The 18,650-nt window shown below is 50.9% G+C and overlaps 5 protein-coding genes and 1 pseudogene across 5 annotated transcripts, besides 6 other annotated features; 3 read left to right on the top strand and 3 right to left on the bottom strand.

Moving 5' to 3' along the window:
* Nucleotides 1–255: 255 nt before the first annotated feature.
* ACLA_069680 (putative MFS phosphate transporter) lies at nucleotides 256–2,504 on the bottom strand (the record flags this gene model as incomplete). Its single annotated transcript, XM_001275362.1, has 4 exons — nucleotides 256–1,622; nucleotides 1,682–1,824; nucleotides 1,898–2,065; nucleotides 2,188–2,504. 4 exons carry the CDS (start codon nucleotides 2,502–2,504, stop codon nucleotides 256–258), a joined length of 1,995 nt encoding a protein of 664 aa, XP_001275363.1.
* Nucleotides 2,505–6,869: 4,365 nt separating this feature from the next.
* Nucleotides 6,870–8,588, top strand: ACLA_069670 (annotated as a pseudogene).
* A 432-nt stretch (nucleotides 8,589–9,020) lies between these two features.
* Nucleotides 9,021–9,057: a microsatellite.
* Nucleotides 9,022–9,045: a microsatellite.
* A 543-nt stretch (nucleotides 9,058–9,600) lies between the features above and the next one.
* On the top strand, nucleotides 9,601–10,639 carry ACLA_069660 (SUR7/PalI family protein; the record flags this gene model as incomplete). The annotated part of the gene is made up of 3 exons (XM_001275361.1): nucleotides 9,601–9,720; nucleotides 9,796–10,182; nucleotides 10,325–10,639. The coding sequence occupies 3 exons, from the start codon at nucleotides 9,601–9,603 to the stop codon at nucleotides 10,637–10,639; spliced, it is 822 nt and encodes a 273-aa protein (XP_001275362.1).
* A 1,026-nt stretch (nucleotides 10,640–11,665) lies between these two features.
* Nucleotides 11,666–11,697: a microsatellite.
* Nucleotides 11,698–12,341: 644 nt separating this feature from the next.
* Nucleotides 12,342–12,361: a microsatellite.
* A 513-nt stretch (nucleotides 12,362–12,874) lies between these two features.
* On the top strand, nucleotides 12,875–14,041 carry ACLA_069650 (mannitol-1-phosphate 5-dehydrogenase; the record flags this gene model as incomplete). The annotated part of the gene is made up of 1 exon (XM_001275360.1): nucleotides 12,875–14,041. One exon carries the CDS (start codon nucleotides 12,875–12,877, stop codon nucleotides 14,039–14,041), a length of 1,167 nt encoding a protein of 388 aa, XP_001275361.1.
* Nucleotides 14,042–14,502: 461 nt separating this feature from the next.
* Nucleotides 14,503–15,411, bottom strand: ACLA_069640 (enoyl-CoA hydratase/isomerase family protein; the record flags this gene model as incomplete). The annotated part of the gene is made up of 2 exons (XM_001275359.1): nucleotides 14,503–15,095; nucleotides 15,183–15,411. The coding sequence occupies 2 exons, from the start codon at nucleotides 15,409–15,411 to the stop codon at nucleotides 14,503–14,505; spliced, it is 822 nt and encodes a 273-aa protein (XP_001275360.1).
* A 494-nt stretch (nucleotides 15,412–15,905) lies between these two features.
* Nucleotides 15,906–15,932: a microsatellite.
* Nucleotides 15,933–15,942: 10 nt separating this feature from the next.
* Nucleotides 15,943–17,630, bottom strand: adaB (chromatin-binding transcription regulator ADA2; the record flags this gene model as incomplete). The annotated part of the gene is made up of 3 exons (XM_001275358.1): nucleotides 15,943–16,011; nucleotides 16,068–17,462; nucleotides 17,538–17,630. 3 exons carry the CDS (start codon nucleotides 17,628–17,630, stop codon nucleotides 15,943–15,945), a joined length of 1,557 nt encoding a protein of 518 aa, XP_001275359.1.
* A 906-nt stretch (nucleotides 17,631–18,536) lies between these two features.
* Nucleotides 18,537–18,559: a microsatellite.
* Between the last annotated feature and the right edge of the window lie 91 nt (nucleotides 18,560–18,650).

Below are 18,650 nucleotides of genomic sequence, written 5' to 3'. Positions count from 1 at the left end.
GGTAAAATGGATGCTGTTCTATTCATTCATGTCCAGCTAAAGATATGCATGCAGTCATCTCAAACATCATTTGAACAGAGCAAAGGGTATTGGGGAACATTAATCCAACGCGGAGAAGGGTATGAACAATCGCAGAAGAAAAATCACAAATCAGACTCTTTCCTCCAAATCTGTGCAAAAGGAAAGGAGATTCTCTATACTAAAAAGGGATATTGAGGGAAAAATTTCGGAGAAAAGAGCATTGAGGAGAGAAGCTTAGAGTTCTGACTTCTCGTTGAGCGATTCGGTGGAATCACCTTGCGCTGCAGGAGGCAGAGCGAAATTATCCGCCTTGGTGGCCTTGTCCATACCACGGAACATGGGGCTGGTGCGGTGGAAGTAAGAGTGGACATGGCCCTCCAAGAGAGACTCATCGGTGTCGAGCTCAAGCTCCTCTCCCTTGTTGTTCTCAGCAACCTTGCGAGCCATGGCAGCCTCCCATTCGGCACGGTATTCTTCAACCTTTTGCTTGTAGTCAAGTTCAGGGTCGTAGTACTTGCCCTTTCCGCGGAGGCGCTCCCACACGGACAAGTGCTTGGAGTGCACAGCGGGGCCATGGTATTCGCTTTCGCGACCGGAGCGGATGTAATCCCAGCGACGTTCCTGCTCCTTGAGATCGAGACCAGTGGTGTCGGGAAGGAAGAGCCAAGTCACAATCACACCACCCAGACCGAACCAGGGCACGACGTAGAATTTCGTCTGAGTGTCGATGTAGTTGTACAGGACGGAGGCGAGCAAAGCACCCAGCTTACCGGCAGCGGCAGACAGACCGTGGGCGGTGGCACGAATGGGGGTGGGGAAGACCTCGGCAGCAACAAGGAAGGTGACCGAATTGGGACCGAACTGGTTGAAGAAGGAGCTCAGGAAGTACATGGCCTGGAACGCCTTGATGTGCGTGGGCTCTTTGTAGTAGGCGAAGTGGAATGCAGGGATGATGAAGAGGATGAAGTCCATCATGAAACCGACGATCTGCATCCACTTGCGGCCGTAAAGCTTGTTGTCGATCAGGAAAGAAGCAAGGTAGTAACCGCACAGCGACACACCGACGTTGCACAAGTTCCAGAGCCAGGTGGGCATGATCGAGGTGGATGCCGGGCTGATGACCTTGATGAACTCACTCTGGAAGAGCTTGTTGCCGTAGAAAAAGACATCGTTGGCGAACCAACCACCAGCGGTGGCCACGATACGGAAGCCAAAGTGGCTGAAGGCCAGCTTGAGGGAGGCCACATCGTAACCAGTGACCGAAGCCTTCTTCTTCGCGGCGGCCAACTGCTTGCTAGCGGCCTTCATGTGGTAGGCACGGTAGTAGACGAGCCACAAAGTGCCCACGGCGGGGATCGCGAAAGAGATACGGTAGGTCCACTGAGCCGCGACACTCGAATAAGGTGGGTTACCACTTCCATGGTGGAAGCACAGCAGCAGAATAATGAGGATAACCTGGTTGAAGAACTGACCCCAGCCCTGCATCAAGAAGGCGCTGGTAACCTTACGACCACGGTGGAGACGGTCCTCCTTGGTGGAAACCTTTCCGGAGCCAATGGCATTCTCCATACCGCTAGTCGCAGTCATGGGGTATTCTCCTCCTGTAATGATGTGTGAGAAGAGGCCCGGGAGGTCGTATATCGAGCAATTGAGAGCTTACCAACACCGATACCATAGATAAACAGAGACCAGGCATAGCAGATGACCCAGCCGTTCTGGTTAACACCCCAAGCAGCCACCAACATAACCAAACCGAGAAACATAATAGTGGCATCTTGAATGAGACCCCAACGACGACCAATCCTAGAGACTCCGTTTTAGAGACTGCGTCTTTCGAAAACCAAAGTATATCCGAGAAAATGGAGGAAGAACCTACCAGTCACCGAGAATTCCCACCAAAATCTGACCAACAATGATACCTACAATTTCGAGATAATCGACGGCGTTGATCCATTGAGCATTACAAATCTGGTGTGTCCCCCAACACGATTTGAAGGCGGCTTGGAAAAGTGGCTTGACGTTTCCGATGGAAAAGAGCACGTAACTATTCGCGAACGGGGACAAGAAACCCAAAAGTCAGCCATCGCTCTTTCCCCACAGATTCCGCTGTGCTTGCTTGCTTCGCTCACACAACACCAACTAACAAAAGCGCACGGGACCACTTACCCTTCCAGACCCAGACCAGCACCAGGAAGCACCATGTTCCGGAAGTAGTAAGACACCGGAGACATGGGATCCTTCTTGGTCATCTCCCAGATGCTACTGAGTTCGCGCTTCGCCTCTTTGGCATCGTAGGAGCCAACAAACTTCAGCTTCTTCATCAAAGGCAGATCCGCCCAGTAGACGCCTTCCGGGGTATAACTGTCGTCAGGACGAATGAGAGCATCAAAAGCACCCTTCTCGTGCATGTCCATATCCTGCAAAGGATCATGGGTTCCTGTCATGTCAGGCCCATGAGGAGCACGTGGGCCAAAGTCGGCCATTGTGTCGTCGAGGAAGCTGTGAGGATGAGATCTGATCGAGCTTGGCCCTCAAGATAAGAGTTGTGGCAGACGGATGAAGAGTGTCCTTGTCCTCTTGTCGGCCAAAGGAAAGATTGGAGCGGCAGGTGCACGATGCAAGCCAAGTCAGATGGGAAACTTGGTGTTAGAACTATATACGAGGAAGATGATGGACGGGTCGAAGGTAGAAATAATAAATCTCTGGGCAGAGGCAACCAACAACCAGCACGACGGCTCACTTCACACACATGCGCATTTCGCGCCTCGTGATAAGTCGATGCAGGTCTGGGCAGATCCAGAGTAAGTGGCGGGTTCCACGGGGGGGGGGGGGGGTGGGCAGCCAGAAGCTCATTCGAGTAAGTAGTTAGTAGCGGGCAGTTTGAGAACCCCCGGTCACTCCATAACCAACGTTCATAGACCATGCCTAACTACTAGTTCTCGTCCCATACTCCGTAGTCAGTAGTCTACTACCCAACCTACTTCTTCCTCCCAAAAAAAAAAAAAAAGTTTGTTGGAACGGCCGAACACAGACTGGAATCTTGGCTGTGAAGGATCCATTGAGTGGCACACTTGCTGCTCCTGAGATTGGCTCATTGGCTGCCTTCCTTTCCTTTTGCTCGTCCGAATCCATGCCGAAAATCGAAAAATATAAAATCTGGATGGGAATTGGGAAGTTCAGTAGTAGGTGGGCGGCGGAACCAGACTTGCATGGGGTCATGGATACGGAAAGCGGGACGGGATGGGTAATTTGGCCTCCGCTGGCCAATCACTGATGCACGTGGTGGCAGAATTGGCTGAGAAAACTTCAGATCACCCATCACCGCCTTCTAGAATTATCATTTCCATTCTATGCCGACCAATGAAAATTCCCAATCTGACACCGGCCTTTTTTTTTTTTTTTTCTCTCCTACAGTCGGACCAGAACGCCGCTTGCAGGTGAGGGCGAGACTGGATGGGTAATGGGTATAGCATGGATAGTTGGATACTAGGTATACCCGTATAACAATGATATTACTATTATCATCGTCCTGCAGAGGAGCCTGGTCAGGCGGGCTCTCAGACCCTTGGACTACGGAGTAAGTAGTAAATCGAGTTAGGATGGAGAGGAAACACTAGTAACTCTACGATGAGGTACTGGGGTTGCTCTCGAGGTTGAACTTGAGACATCCAAGATATCATCCATTTGCCATGGAAGTTTAGATCGAGTGCTGATCGGATGGCCAAGCTGACGAAATTCTAGAAACCACCAGGAAACGGTGTGCATTCAGCAGTTGGTGCACAATCCCCCTCCAGAGTGCAGACATCAGACCATGCCTCCAAGAATGAGCAGTGAAGGACTGTGAAATCGAATCCTTCCCCCCTCCACAATCGATCAAATGTAACTAACTATTTAGATCTGTGTAAACTGTAATCAACTCGTGGCCAAATGTCGACCCCCTCGCATAATGGAATAACGCGGAGATGACAGCTAGCGGTGATCTTGGCGTGCAGGACAGGCATCATTCCGATCACACGCGCAGCCAGTGAACGTGGGTTATTCGAACACGTTCCTCCCAGTTGGTGCCTCAGGCATCTTAGCCTAGTCTAGTACTCCGTAGCTCAACCAAACCTCCATCTGCGGCAGACCTCAGTATTCGACTAATCATCAGACTCAACCATGACCAGTTTGCCACATTAATCATACGCTTCAGGCCAGGATTTGTCGGAAAGACATCATGGCGATGACAATTATCCCCATGACAGATCTCTGTTTGAACATGAATATGTAAATATTGTAGCTGTCTTCCTACTCTTAGAGACCATTACTGATGTGCCCAGACATGTCACACTACCTATCCATCCGCGACGTATACGGTTTCATCTCGGGATGGATATAGTTTCAGATGGATCCCTGTCTCCTGACAAGCTGATGTCAGTGCCGAGCTCAAGCTTCTGCCCGATAGTTAGACGCGAATCAAGTCAAGTACTCCGTACCAACGAACAGCTTTGGATGCGCCACATGAAACATGGGCATCAAACAGACGCTCTTGTTACGGTCCACCGTCAACTTGGCCTATCTCCTCAGTTCCTTGAGCACGTGGGCATGAGGTAGGATCGGCTCCATCGACCCGTTCGTTGAAATTACTGCTTAGTCGATCGCTATACCTGCAGGAGGCTTAGGTGCCAATGAATCGCGCTGGTGTTCGTAGTTCGGACAGACCGGCACGCCTGCAAGCCTTGCCTTAGCATCGTAGCCAAGGGGCCCACGCTCCGTGGGACGATGTCCAAGACGAACGCTTTGATCCCATTGCCATTGTCGATCATCATTGGCGGTGCAATGCGGCGTGATGGCTACGAATCGTGGATGCTTAGCTGTGCTTAGCAGTTCCGTGGCTTGACAGGCTTGTACGAGTCGTGTGAGCATCAGAAGCTGAGGGTCAGATTGTCAGACAACCCCCTTTTCTGGACCGGAGCTGCCTGCCATATAGGAAGGAATCTCCGGAGCGTATCAAATGCCTCACGTTCGCTGGTCGAATCCATGCTGTGGTACTACTCGAGAATCGCCTCGGCCCAGCAGAATGGTCTGTTTTGATGAGTTGGGGTTCTTATGAGAGCCATTGCATCCTTTGCATGTTCTACGGACTTGCACCTGTTGTTGTATCGAACGGCAATTGGTCACAAGCTCTTTCTTGCTGTTCCCATGAATAATGCTTCCTGCTCTTGAAACCCGATATTTCCTCTGCTATGACATCCCACCCCCTGCTTATATCACTATTACCGCGTTATCCGAGAGCATTCTGGGCCGCTGTGCCGCATTTTCGGCCTCCCATGTGCCCCTTGCAGGATGTTCGGGGAACCTGGCCAATTCTTGATTCAGCCCCGTACCAGATCATGGGATCAGCAGTTCGCAGCCCCCTTTTCTTGACTCCTCGCGCCAGCAACCCACGAACTCTTATGTATCGATGGCGCGCTGCATAGTGCATATGCACCGCTGCCTTCTAGAGGCGCTCTAGAAGACCATTATTGGACTGGGAGCTAAGGTTCGAGACCAGTGAGGTTGGAGACTAATAGTATAGTTCATGATGCGTGGGGGCCATCGGGAAATGCCGCAGATCTGAACGAGGACAGCTATTCTTCTCCCTGTGCGGAGCTCAGAATCGCCGTGTCATACTGCATATCTATTTGGCCTGCCGCGAGTCTCAAATCAGTGAAATATTGAAAGGCCATCTTACACATTTTCCTTGAGCCCATTAGCGATCTAACGATGTTAGATGCAGGTTCGATTTAACAGCATCCCTGAGCTCGGTGCTCGATCAAATCCGGGGCGATTGACCAGATCTTCAACTACCCTGGCCGTACCTCAGAAGGTTAATGACGAAGGGTATGACAAAGAGTATCAATGGCAACAATCATGGGTACGCGCTTATGGCTCAATTGAACATAGCCAGCAGGGACTTGTCTGAGATCTGTAATTGTACGTTGAGGACAGACCTGGCGGGAAATACCCCAGGTGTCTTCAAAACACCATCGGTTCAAAAGAGAATGGAATCTGCACGTTGAATTTTTCAACTGAAATCAGGTTAACGTTTCTGGTGATATTCTACTGAGCGACTGGGATCCACTAGCTAGTACATTCGACGAGTCATCTCACAAGGTGAGTTTCCTCCACATGTAGTTTGACACATTCTCGACATCGTCTCACAAGGGGTTAAACTTGCTGGACAGCCGCTGAAGGTAGAACATCGAATTCATCTTCAGTACCTCTTTCTCAAAAACGCAACAGTGTCTATTCTATCCTTAGCTGCCCATGTCAGGCTACTTGCTCTGAACTACGCTTTAGACACCCGACGATACACAAGTAGCCAAAACTACTTGACTACCAAGACAACTTATTTTGATCTAATGAGCTGATCCTGGCGGGTGTTGTCACCCTCCTGGCTTTCGACGTCCCCAATCTCTCTTCAACTAAAGCACACATTCTGGATATGCCTTCTTTGAACAACAATGCATAGGGCCTGGTTTGATCTGACGCTCGTTTCAATATGTTCCACGCACTTGAAAGTCCTATTATTGTGGCCCACCCTCCCGCCACCATTCAATACCTACGACCAGCAGCGCGCTGGGGATGAAACTATTACACTTATACGTGAACACTTACGCGCCGATTAGCATTCTCATGCTGAGTGCTGATTCAAATCTCCTTCACCCTAAAACAATCATTCCCTAAATGAGTTATGAAAACTTCTTGGTTATTGACTCGTCGCTCGATTAAAACCCCCCTTTATTGCTGTTCCTCGCCTGTCTCATCCAATCTCAAGCTTAGGACATGCAGTACATCAACATCGCGTTCTTGGGCTAGCCTATCAATGGAAGAGCCTTCAGAATTGTTCGAATACACGTCGGGGAGATGGATGTTCGTCATTATGTCTTTGGGACTTGAAGGCTGAGGCTCCGCTAATTATTATCTGTAGCTCTAATGATGCTTCTAGGCATTCCGAGAGGCGCCGTGTTTTCAATGTACTCGAATTGAAGCGTCTTGCAGCCGCGTCAGTCAATCGGACACCAGAAGATGTCAGTCTCTTTGAAAAGCTTGCCGAAGGCGGCTTTAATCGAATGTTTCTGGTGACTATGTGCGATGGCCTTCAACTCGTTGCACGTATTCCTTACCCCGTCACTGAACCAAAATACCTAGCGGTGGCCAGCGAACTTGCAACTATGGAATTTCTTCGTGCACACGGTATACCGGTTCCTAGAGTCTATAGCTACTCAGCGACAACTGAAAACAACGCGGGCACTGAATACATCGTCATGGAGCGTGTCCGCGGCACGAATCTTGGAGACAGATATCTGGTTTGATATTCCTGAAAAGGCACGGATCACGATCATCACCAAGCTTGTTGAGCTAGAATCCCGGTTATTTGCTTTGAAGATTCCGGCAAGTGGCAGTATTAATTATGCTAAAGACCTGCCAGCCTGGTCAAATAAAGTTGACATTGCAACCACGAGTTCTACGAAGGAGAGAGGCTTTTGCATTGGACCGGATACCACGCTTGGACTTTGGTATGGGAAGAGGCTCAACCTGCAGGTCGATCGTGGTCCATGTACGTTTCCAGCTTAGCTATCACCTGGTCACTACGCAGTGCTGGCCTATGCTGATCCGTCATAGACAGAGACCCATTGGCAGTTTTTACTGCTGGAACCCGAAAGGAAATGGCATCTGTTTAAACGTCTTTATAGAGAGATCTATAATTACCGGAAGCAATCGCATTTGAAGTATAGGGAGACTCTCGAGAAATATCTGCAAATCGCGCCTCATCTTGTACCGAATAATGACTCCCCCGTACGACCAACGATACGACACCCTGATCTCCAACCAAACAATGTCTTTATCTCTGATACACTTGAGATTACCGGTCTAATCGACTGGCAACACTGCACCGTCTTCCCGCTCATCCTGCAGAGCGGTATTCCAAACAGTTTCCAAACAAGTTTCCAGAAATACGGTGACAATGTCTCGGAATCGATGATGGTTCTGGAGCTGCCGTCTAACCTCGATGAATTGAGCGAAAGAGAGCAGTTCGGACAAGGCGAGCTCCTGCGCAGACGCTAGCTTCATTGCTTCTATGTCAAGGCAACCGCAGAAGTTAACCCAATGCATCACTATGCCCTGACATACGACCCAGCTGCCTTGAGATGCAAGCGACCCCCGGGAAGGCGATAACGTGACCTTGAAAGCAGACTTGATACAGGCCACCCTGCACTGGCCACAGATCGTCCGTTCGGATTCAAGTGCGAGCGGTAGTCTGGCAACCTCTTGTCCAATTGCGTTCTCGGACGAGGAGGCTCAAGATTGTCTGCAATTGAACACTGCGCAGATTCAAGCAGATGAGCAGCTTGAGACTTGCAAAAACATCATTGGGGTTGGACCTGAGGGCTGGGTCCCCGCCGATCAGTACGAGGACGCGAAAGCAGCGAGAGCAGAAGCTGAAGGCTGATGCGCTTCCTGCAGCCGAGCCTGAGGATGAGAAAGCGCAGATATGCGAGCATTGGATTTTTGATGACTTCGATGAAGAAGATTATCTGTAGAAGGTTGCGCTATGTCCTTCACATGCTGTTTACCACATCAATATCCCACCAAGTCGAGACAAAGAGGGCATGATATGTCAATGTATACTTTACATACAGGCTCGGAAAACTACTATCGTAGAGGATAGAGGAGAGCTGGCAATTGAGATGAGCTTGAATGTACACCGTATATGCTTAACATTTCTCGCGACAGATCTTGGATATGACAGATGCGAGACAGGACAAATTAACGGAAGCTACTCTCAGTTATCCTCGGTGGGCACATGACGTGTCACGATGTTCTTGATAACTTCCAGGAGTCATACATACCCAGCACAAAAATATCAAAGTAAATATGGGTTCTTACCCTTGTATCAATGACCGACTAGTCAACTTCAATGGGTTCTGCTCAAAGGGATCGCGCATTAATTGTGGTTGGGCATTCCGCAATGAATATATATATATATATATATATATACACATATTTATAGCTGACCCTGCATATCTCATGGAGCCTGGGAGAAAGCCCAAGGCACATGACTTCTGCTCTCTGGTGAAGCACAGGCCATCACCTTCATCGTAGTAATATTCTTGTAGGGGTAGGCATTAAGGTAGACAAGTGTCACTTGTAAGGTAGGAGGCTCAGGAGCGGGCATGCCTGAGGCTGGTCATACATTCCTCATGCTCCATCCAGCCTCCCCCCCAGCATTCTTCGGATCTTCTCTGAGCTCAGATAACGACATTCCCCAGATCTAGGATTGTCCCTTTGCTCGAGGACATCAATTTCCGGGTGATTGGCAAGGGGGGAAAGGCCAAGCTCAGCGCCCACGTGTGTTGAAGGAAGCATACCTCATACCTGGAGTCTTCATCGACTTGCCATCAGCAAGAATGATCCGGCAAAGCGTCATGGACAATAAACCTCATACAATATGAGGGTCTTTTCGTCTTTCTTGGATAGATCGGGAGACGATATTTTGATCAACCTGATCTTTCTTTGTCATTGATCGACACAACAAGCACAAGACCCAACAAAATGGCTCGTCTGTTGAGTTTCCTACCTACCATCTGCGCGTTCATCGCCTTCATCCTGAGCATACTATGTCTCTTCGCGGGAACCAAGAAGGGCTTGTTGCCCGGAGCAGATATACTCACGGTACGTTGGACCTCGCGCTCCCCCGGTGTGCGACTGTTCCCACCGCGCCGTCTAACTCCAATGCGGGGTGTCTAGATATATACACCGATACTAGCGGCGCACAACTCCGGGATGCATGATTTCTACTCGATACATGTCATGTCGTACTGTGCGGGATTTCTTGAATTCAGCGAGATGGACCAGCGGCAGAATGTAACGGGATGCTCGAACCGCACGGTCCTCTTCTCATTTGAGCCGTCCGCGGTGATGTTACAGGAGACGGGAAATACCAGCTCGCTGGCGGAGCTTGGGTGGCCAGTCGCCGTGAGCGACGACTTCCAGGCGTTCAGCATCACCAGCCAGAGCATGGGTGTGTTCTACTGCATTGGGCTCGGGGCGGCGGGATTGGTGATCCTGGCCAGGTTGTGGCTGCTCATCAGCAATGGGCCCCGGCAGACAATCACCGAGGTGACCGGGTTACTTGTAAGTCCTCCATTTTGGGTCTGTTACTTATTTGTGCCTGGCGTCAGGGGTATTGGCAGGATAGTTGCATGGGGGGGGGGGGGGGTGGACGTGGTAGCATGAGGGACAAAACAAACTAATTTTTCCCCCCTTGCACCTACAGCTTAGTTTTACCAGTCTCAGCATCGCGTCGATTGTCGCGACCGTGATCGCCTTCCAATTCGTTGACCTTGTCAACTCGCATGGCAAACAGTCCGGTGTGACAGCGAGGTACGGAAGTCAGTTTCTAGGCATGACCTGGGCCGCCGTCGGGCTGCTGCTGATCGGTGGCATCACCAGTCTCCTGTTTGTACTGGTCGACCGTGCCCGGCCTCACCCGAAACCCGAAGAGGAGGAGGTCCTGGACGAACCGGAAGCCAAGAAACCGATGCTGGAGGAGGATTCGGACTCGGTCAGGACAAAGGTGAACGCGGACTGACGCCAAGGGGGTGTACGGATGGGTAAATTGAACATTGTCAGGGGCAGACAAAGCTCGGGAGGAAAAGTGGTGGGCCAACAGAAGGAAAGGGAACGACAGGGAATACCCTCAATTTTGGGACGGTCCCCATTGATGGAAAGGCAGAGAAACGAGTCAAACGACTCAGCGTTGCGAAAGGCCAGGAACGGAGGATTGTGCAAATAGTATTTGTTGAATATAGACATGATGACCCACAGCAAGCGCCTATTTCGATTTGATGTCTTTCTCCTAAGTACGTACTCTATCGAAAGTGTCGATAACAGATAACTGCGTTCCACTCTAGTCTCTCTACTCTAGAGTGTTGACTGTTGCCTCGTCATGGGTGGACCAGTTGAAGCCGTTATTCAGACTTCCGCCAGCCATAGTGGCTATGGACTGTCTACTAGTCTACTCCAAGCACTAGCGTCGGGGATGGGGCTCAGACTTCAACCGTCCAAAACTCCAAACACGCAAACAACAGCGAAATTATTGGGTCTGCCGGCCAAGTTGGCTGTTGGCGACGTCACAAGTGGATTCGACCATTCAACCATTATCCACATCGAATGACCACAACGAGCATCAGTTCTGACTGATGATGACAACTATCGCAGTGACCGTTTGACAACGATGGGCAATGATGGGCAAATGGTGACACCGTGCTGGGCCAGTCGATGACGTGCAAATCTTGTAGACTCTGTGCAACTGCAGCTAGGTCCTCAGCAAGCTCAAGGCGGTTCCATCCTCTTTATCTATGAGGTACTCCGTGGAGGATCAAACGGCTCCACTATACGGGATGAACCGTTGACTTGCGATACTAAATCGCTCAAGAGATAACTAGATAGACTGTCAATATTGATAGCCCAGGTGATTGACAAAGGGAGTTGTACTTTGGCACTTATGGCGACAATCATGAGAACTCCTTGACTCGAATCGTCGGAATGAAGGGCTACTTCTCCGGTCAAAGCTCCCAGGAACCGGGAGAATGATGCCCAAGTGCTTTTAGGCAGTTCCAGAGTTCATCTTTTTCCAAGTTCAGCTTTGCGTGAATTATTTATTCCCCATCATTCCATCTGGATATCGAGCTTCAGCTGTACAACATTCCACCTGAAAGATAGGATTGGAAGTACGGGAATGGCCGGAGCACAGAGTCCGAGACGACACGGAGTTTCATGTGGGAAGATCCCAAATGTGTTGTAGTTAGTCCCTTTAGGTTGTTTAGTGAGTTAGTTAGTAGTAGTTAGTGGTCGAATAATGTCCGTCCCCTGGAAGAAACGAGTCCTTTCTTACAGGAGAGTTTCTGGCCGGGATATCTCACCACGGAGTACTCTTCTCCTTGGAAGACGGATTCGACATCCGCGGTATGGGATGATGAATGGCGAAGCTGGTGATTTTGCTGTAGGTATAATTCGACCGGGGACAGAGGACGAGGCAAAAAAGGGTTGCTCGACATTCTCAGCAGACCACGATGATGCCAATCAAAGTAAACCTCAGCCACCATCAGGACAATTCGGTCTAAATGAAGCCATCCGGTGAAGTAACCAGCCATTAGCCAGCATGCTAGGATCCTTGACCCTCTGTGCCCCTCCCCCACCGATGCCCCTCAGTATCAGAATCCGATGCATGCAAGACTACCCACAGTTGAGCTAGTGAGAGGCATGGATAGATACTTACTTACTAGATGGTGGGATTGGATTGGATTGGATTCATGCAGTACCTTAGGTAGTTTCCCTAGTCAATAATAATCCCTAATGTATGGAGAATTGGGGAATAGACCAGGTGTCCAGGTCACCAGAGAGGACTCGAAAGTACTGACTGCTGCCACTGCCTTCATCCAGTCAATCTACGTCGTTCCTGCCAATCCCGGTTTCTTGTTTCGTTCGTGGCATCATCGCTCTTTCCTTCCTTGACTTTTGCTTTACCTCACTATCGTCCCTTTCCCTCGTCCTCGCCAAATAAATACTCCTCTGGCCCCCTCCATTCTTCATCATCCACTTTCCATTCTCCATCCTCCATTCCATTACATCACATCACCCGGACACTTCCACCTACCTCGTGATCCTTTTACAATTCACAACCAACTTACTACTAAGTACTCTTCCTACATTTATCAATCATCCAACGCCTCCCTCCTTCTTCAATCAATTCATCCCATCCATCCATCCTCGTCATCTACTTCACCTCATCATCTTCCACTCTTCACTAAAACAACATCACACCATGGGCAAGAAGGCTATCCAGTTCGGCGGTGGTAACATCGGCCGTGGCTTCGTCGCCGAGTTTCTTCACGAAGCTGGCTATGAGGTGGTTTTCGTTGATGTCATGGACAAGATCATCGATGCTCTGACGAGCAACCCCTCTTACCAGGTCACCGAAGTCAGCGACGAGGGCGAGAGAACCAAGACCATCACCAACTACAGTGCCATTAACTCCAAGACCCACGAGAGTGAGGTCGTGCAGGAGATTGCGACTGCTGATGTTGTCACATGCGCCGTCGGTCCTAACATCCTCAAGTTCATTGCTCCCGTCATCGCCAAGGGTATTGATGCTCGCACCGCCTCTAAGCCCCTCGCCGTCATTGCCTGTGAGAACGCCATTGGTGCCACCGATACCCTGCATGGCTTCATCAAGCAGAACACCGATGAGAGCCGTCTCAGCACCATGGGGGAGCGCGCCCAGTTCGCCAACTCCGCCATCGACCGCATTGTCCCCAACCAGCCTGCCGGTGAGGGTCTGAATGTCCGCATCGAGAAGTTCTACGAATGGGTGGTGGAGAAGACCCCCTTCGGCAGTGTTGGCCACCCCGATATCCCTGCCATCCACTGGGTCGACCACCTGGAGCCCTACATTGAGCGCAAGCTGTTCACCGTCAACACCGGCCATGCCACCACTGCCTACTATGGCTACCAGCGCGGAAAGAAGATGATCGCTGAGGCTTTGGCCGATCCCGAGATCCGCCAAATCGTACACCAGGTCCTAGAAGAAACCGCATCGCTCATCGTTGCCAAGCATGAGATCTCTGAGGAGGAGCAGAAGGAATACGTCAACACCATCATCAGCCGCATTTCCAACCCATACCTGGAAGACAATGTGGAACGTGTGGGACGTGCCCCCTTGCGCAAGCTGTCTCGCAAGGAGCGCTTCATCGGACCTGCTGCGCAGTTGGCGGAGAAGGGAATGAAGTATGATGCCTTGCTGGGTTCGGTCGAAATGGCTCTCCGCTTCCAGAATGTGCCTGGCGATGAAGAGAGCGTCGAACTGGCGAAGATTCTCAACGAAATGTCTGCCGACGATGCCACTGCCAAGCTCACCGGCCTGGAGAAGAGCCATCCCCTGTACCAACCAGTACAGAACGTGGTCGCCAAGGTGCAGAAGGGCGGCAAATAAGTGATCTCCAGTGAGCTCGAAGATGACTCCACACCACTTTTCACTCTTCGTGGCGTCTTCAGCATCCCTTGATCTTCCCTTTTTTATTCTCCCCGACAACCTCGGCAGAAGGAAGAGTCTGACATTGGGGGGGGGGGGGGGTTCGCGAGCCGATCACGGAGGTGAATTTGTCCATGAAGACATGACATTTCGAAGCGACGTTAAACCGGTTTGGCCGCAGGACGGAATCTGAACCGCATGGGATACGGCGAACATAGGGTCGGCGCGACGGATTACTGGGATACCTGATTAGCATACATTTTTTCATGACATTTTACCCGACTCGGATGCAGTGCATCGAGTCTAATGAACTCACTTCATCAAACGACCCCTCTTTCTTTCAGACTATTGTAGTAGTTCGCACAGTATATGTACGCATTTAGGATTGGGTATCTGCCCACGCTCTGCACAGGTCTGCCGGATCATAGCTTGCTATCGACCCATTGTGGCTTTCTCTTTTCGACAAAGGCGCGTAGGCCCTCCTTGATGTTCTCCCCTTCATTGAGCCTCTTGGACCAGGTATCGATCAGCAGCCGCGTAGCTTCTTCGGCGCCGAGTCCCTCCCAGCCCAGCTTGACTCCCTCCCGGCTCACGATCACAGCATCCGGACTATTGGCCGCGATCTGCTCGGCGATCTCAATCGCCCGCTTGACCACCTGGTCCGCGTCCGCAACCACCTCATTCACAAACCCCCACCTCTCCGCCTCCGCCGCCGACACCCTCCGCCCCGTCAGCACCATATCCATCGCCCGCTGCCGCCCCACGGTCCGGATCACCCGCGGCAGCGCCCCCGCCAACGCAATCACCCCGCGCTGCACCTCGGGAAACCCGAAGAACGCCTGTGCGCTCGCGACCACCAGGTCCGCATTGATGACCATCTCACACCCGCCACCGAGACACAGCCCGTTCACGGCACAGAGAATGGGTTTCTTGCCGCTGCGGCGGGAGAGCCCGCCGAAGCCGCCTTCGGGCATGGGCTTGCGGGTACTGTTGCTCTGGGCCTGGGAGTTCCATTCTGTTTGTGTCTGCCTGTTAGTAAACATATATCTAGGCGGGGCTTGGGAGGGAGGCTTGGTAGGTGGGCCTTTTTTTTTTTTTTAACCTTTTAAATCCGCGCCTGCGCAGAAGGCGCGTCCGGAGCCGGTGAGGATCCCCACGCGCAGTGACGGCTCGTCATCTAGCCAGGTCCAGATTGTGTTGAGTTCGGCGTTGCCCTCGGTGTTGATGCAGTTGAGATCGCGGGGGCGGTTGAGGGTGACGAGGAGGATGTGCGGGGAGGGGAAGGTGAGGGTGCTGTACTTTGGGGTTGGTGGGGGGATGGTGAAGGTCATTTTTCGAGGATGTCTGTGTATGGATTTGAGGCTTGTGGGCTTATTGAGAGAGAGAGATAGGTGTTGTGGTTGGGAGGAAGATCGAGCTTGGGAAATTGGAGAAGGAGGAGGTATATGGATGAGACGGGGTAAAATACGAGGGTAGTAGTGGACAGGCCGAGGCCCGATTGTCATTGGGGTGGAGAAGTTGCGATGCGGAGAATCGATTCTACGACTATCGACTACTGTGTACAGAGTAGATAATTATCAAGCATATGAGAGGTTGTGTTTTAGAAAGAAGGGAAAGAAGACACTTAAAAATAATAATGAAGTACTGTTTACCGAGTAGTATATCTACACTATTCACGTTGGATAAATGGTTGTCATGCTCATCAGAGATCCCTCCCCCTCCCCCCTGGTTGCTAACGCCAAACTCCCTCTCGACTCCATGCAACAAAAGCGACTAGGTATATCAAACAATACGCATTGAATCGTGCAAAGACCTTAGAAGGACGAAAAATAAGAATAAAAATAAAATAAAATAAACCATGCTCATGCCTTGTCAATCCATCCGCTATGCACCATGAAATCGTAAATTCGACTTGATTTCGTACTATCAATCTACACACCTTTTGTTAGTACGTTGATTATCATTCCGTGCGGGCAAACGGCGTTACCTTGCAGATAGCTCGGGCATCCTTCTTCTTCAGACTACCTCCCTGCTTCATCGCCTCCTTGAGTAGCGTCTCTTTGATCACTAGGTATGGCTTCGGCTGGATGTGAAGCACGTTGCAAACCTCCACCTCGTCTTTTGTCAGCAAGTGCAGATCGGGTGCGCCTTCGTTCTCCAGCTTCCATGGAATAACGCCGGTGAGCGGCTGCACTACAAACTTGGCTTTGACTGGCTGGGGCGTGCTCGTGCCGTCTCCGTTGGTTGCAAATGCTCGGTCAAAATCATTCATAGGTACGTTCGCTGGCTCCAGAGCTTTGGGGGCGCCCGAGGCCTTTTGTAAGCGTAGAGGTAGCTCTGGTGTCGTGAGCTGGCTCGCAGCGGATGGCCCCTCGGGTAGCTGCGACTGCTTTGGTCGCGTACTGGCAAATCGATCAAAAGAACCTTGCGGCATGAGCCGCTGCGCACGCTGCTGCTTCTCCTGTTCGTACTTTTCGCCGCCCTTGAGGTCGCCAATACCCATCTGTCGCCATTCCTGTAGCTGCGCGATCGCCAACCGAAGGTTATGTTCGTACTCTAGGCCCTTGTTGAGCTCTTCGAAATCATCATGGTTCATCATCCGCGCAAACGGTTTGGCCTTGTTCAACAGGTCCTTCTCTTCCTTTGTGCGCTTCTTCTCCAACGCAGTGTTTTTGCGGTATTCCAGCAGGTTGTGCTCAAACAGGATCTTCTTCCGTTCTGTTCGAGCTGTGAGACGCGAATTGTAAATGTCGACCACCGTCATCTTCAACTCCAATTCCGCGTCCGTCTCCCCATTCACCGTCTCCCCAGCTCCTGGCTCGAAGGTCATGTGCTGCACGGCCTCTTCCGCCTCATTCATAAATTCTGTCTCAAACTCCAAACGCCCAGGCATATACCCTTGCACCTCGTGGCATGCCGGGACACTGGCAGTAGGCTTCTGCTTGGGTGTGGTCGGTGGCGCTGCTTTTGCTGCTTCTTTGTGTTCTTTAATCCGACGCTTTTTGCGCGCCTGGAACTCCTCCTTGGAGATAGAATCTTGAAGGCTCGTATCGTCGGGATCCGCTCGTTCGGGTAAAGGAAAGTTGGAACTCTCGATGTACGTCTGGATGTAGTGGTCGCGCACCTCGTCCTTGCTGCGGTATCCACCGATATGGTCTGCGATGTCTGCCCACGACCCCAACCCGTAGATCTCGGCTCCCTCCAAGAGCAACAGCTCCTCATCGGCGCCCCAGTCTTCCTGGAATATAGGCACCGAATTCTGTTCGATGACCTGGTACGGATGGGTGGAGGGGTCGTGGTTCTTCGATTTCTCCCCGGCCGCAAAGCAGGGGACACAAAGGTCGTATTCATGACAGGCTGGGTGGGCGCATGATATGCGAACCTAGATCATCGCATCTCGTCAACAGAGGTATTCTCCTAGGCATTGCGGACAATCAAATCTGGGGGTAATGCCTACCGTTGAAGTCACATCGGCTGAGCAAATATCGCAGTGATATTTGGTGCCTGCTTCGGTGCCGCGCGAGGCGGTCTTCTTCCGGATTACACCCATCGATCGTGAGACCGTATCATCCTCCGCAGTAACCTGATCCGTTACGAGCACACGTCCAAGCCCTCCCGATACTCCGAGGAGGCAGATATCAGATCCTAAAGGTGAGAGTTCTGCGACGGAAGATAACTAGATTGTCGAGGGGTCGGGATGAGAGTGAGGCTGATAACAAGGGGATGTCTCCGCAGCCGCAGCGGAGGTACGCGGGGAGTTACGATTAGAAGCCCAAACAATTCGAGGAGTAGTAAAGGATGAGCGCCGTAAATAGGAATTAGATAGTAAAAAGCTGGAGACTCGAAAAGAAATTGAGATTTGAGAATCTGTCGTACTGATAATATCCAGAACGTAATCTTCATGGTGACAAATGCGACTGTGGCTGCCACAATCCAATTGAGGCTGGTAGAGCCGCACAGCCACTTATGCCTGAGGCTAACAAAAGGATAACAATTCAGGCATTCATTTATGGCAGCCAAGTTCTTGAGGCACTCAGGCAGCGAGGTTCCTCCCCCTCTTCAGCCTCGAGACAATCAAATCACCGACTCCATAGTAAGTCCGCCCTTACACTTCCTCCCCCCCCCCTTCTTCATTCTGACCGTACTCCTACTATCTACAACTTCATCATCCCACAACCTGGGTCGTGTCCTTTGATTCCGACCCTCGACTTTTTTCGCGGCCCCGGTTGTTCGCTTTAGCATCCATTTATCCATCTGTGTCATCATTCTTTTACCGTCTCCCTGTGTGTAGACCAATTGTCTGTTATCAATCATCTAAGAGGATTCCCTCTGTGTGTTGTGGCTGTGGCAAGTCTGTGTCTGCGGCATTAGGCTGATTCACTACTTTACAATCACAGCCTGGATTTTGTTTTGGAAACAATTCTCTTATCCAAACTGGTTGTCACATCGACTTTTATCTCTCTCTCTCTCTCTCTTTCTTTTTTATTGGGGGTTCTATTCAAAGAACAGATCGATTCATCTTTCCATCCATCTCTACTTTATCAACCCCCCTCTCCTTAAATACCATTCA

This window comes from Aspergillus clavatus, genomic scaffold, assembly GCF_000002715.2.
Source record: "Aspergillus clavatus NRRL 1 1099423829791 genomic scaffold, whole genome shotgun sequence".
Taxonomy (NCBI): Eukaryota; Fungi; Ascomycota; class Eurotiomycetes; order Eurotiales; family Aspergillaceae; genus Aspergillus; species Aspergillus clavatus.
Note: the sequence above shows the minus strand (reverse complement) of the source record. Positions and strands in the feature narration are given on the sequence as shown.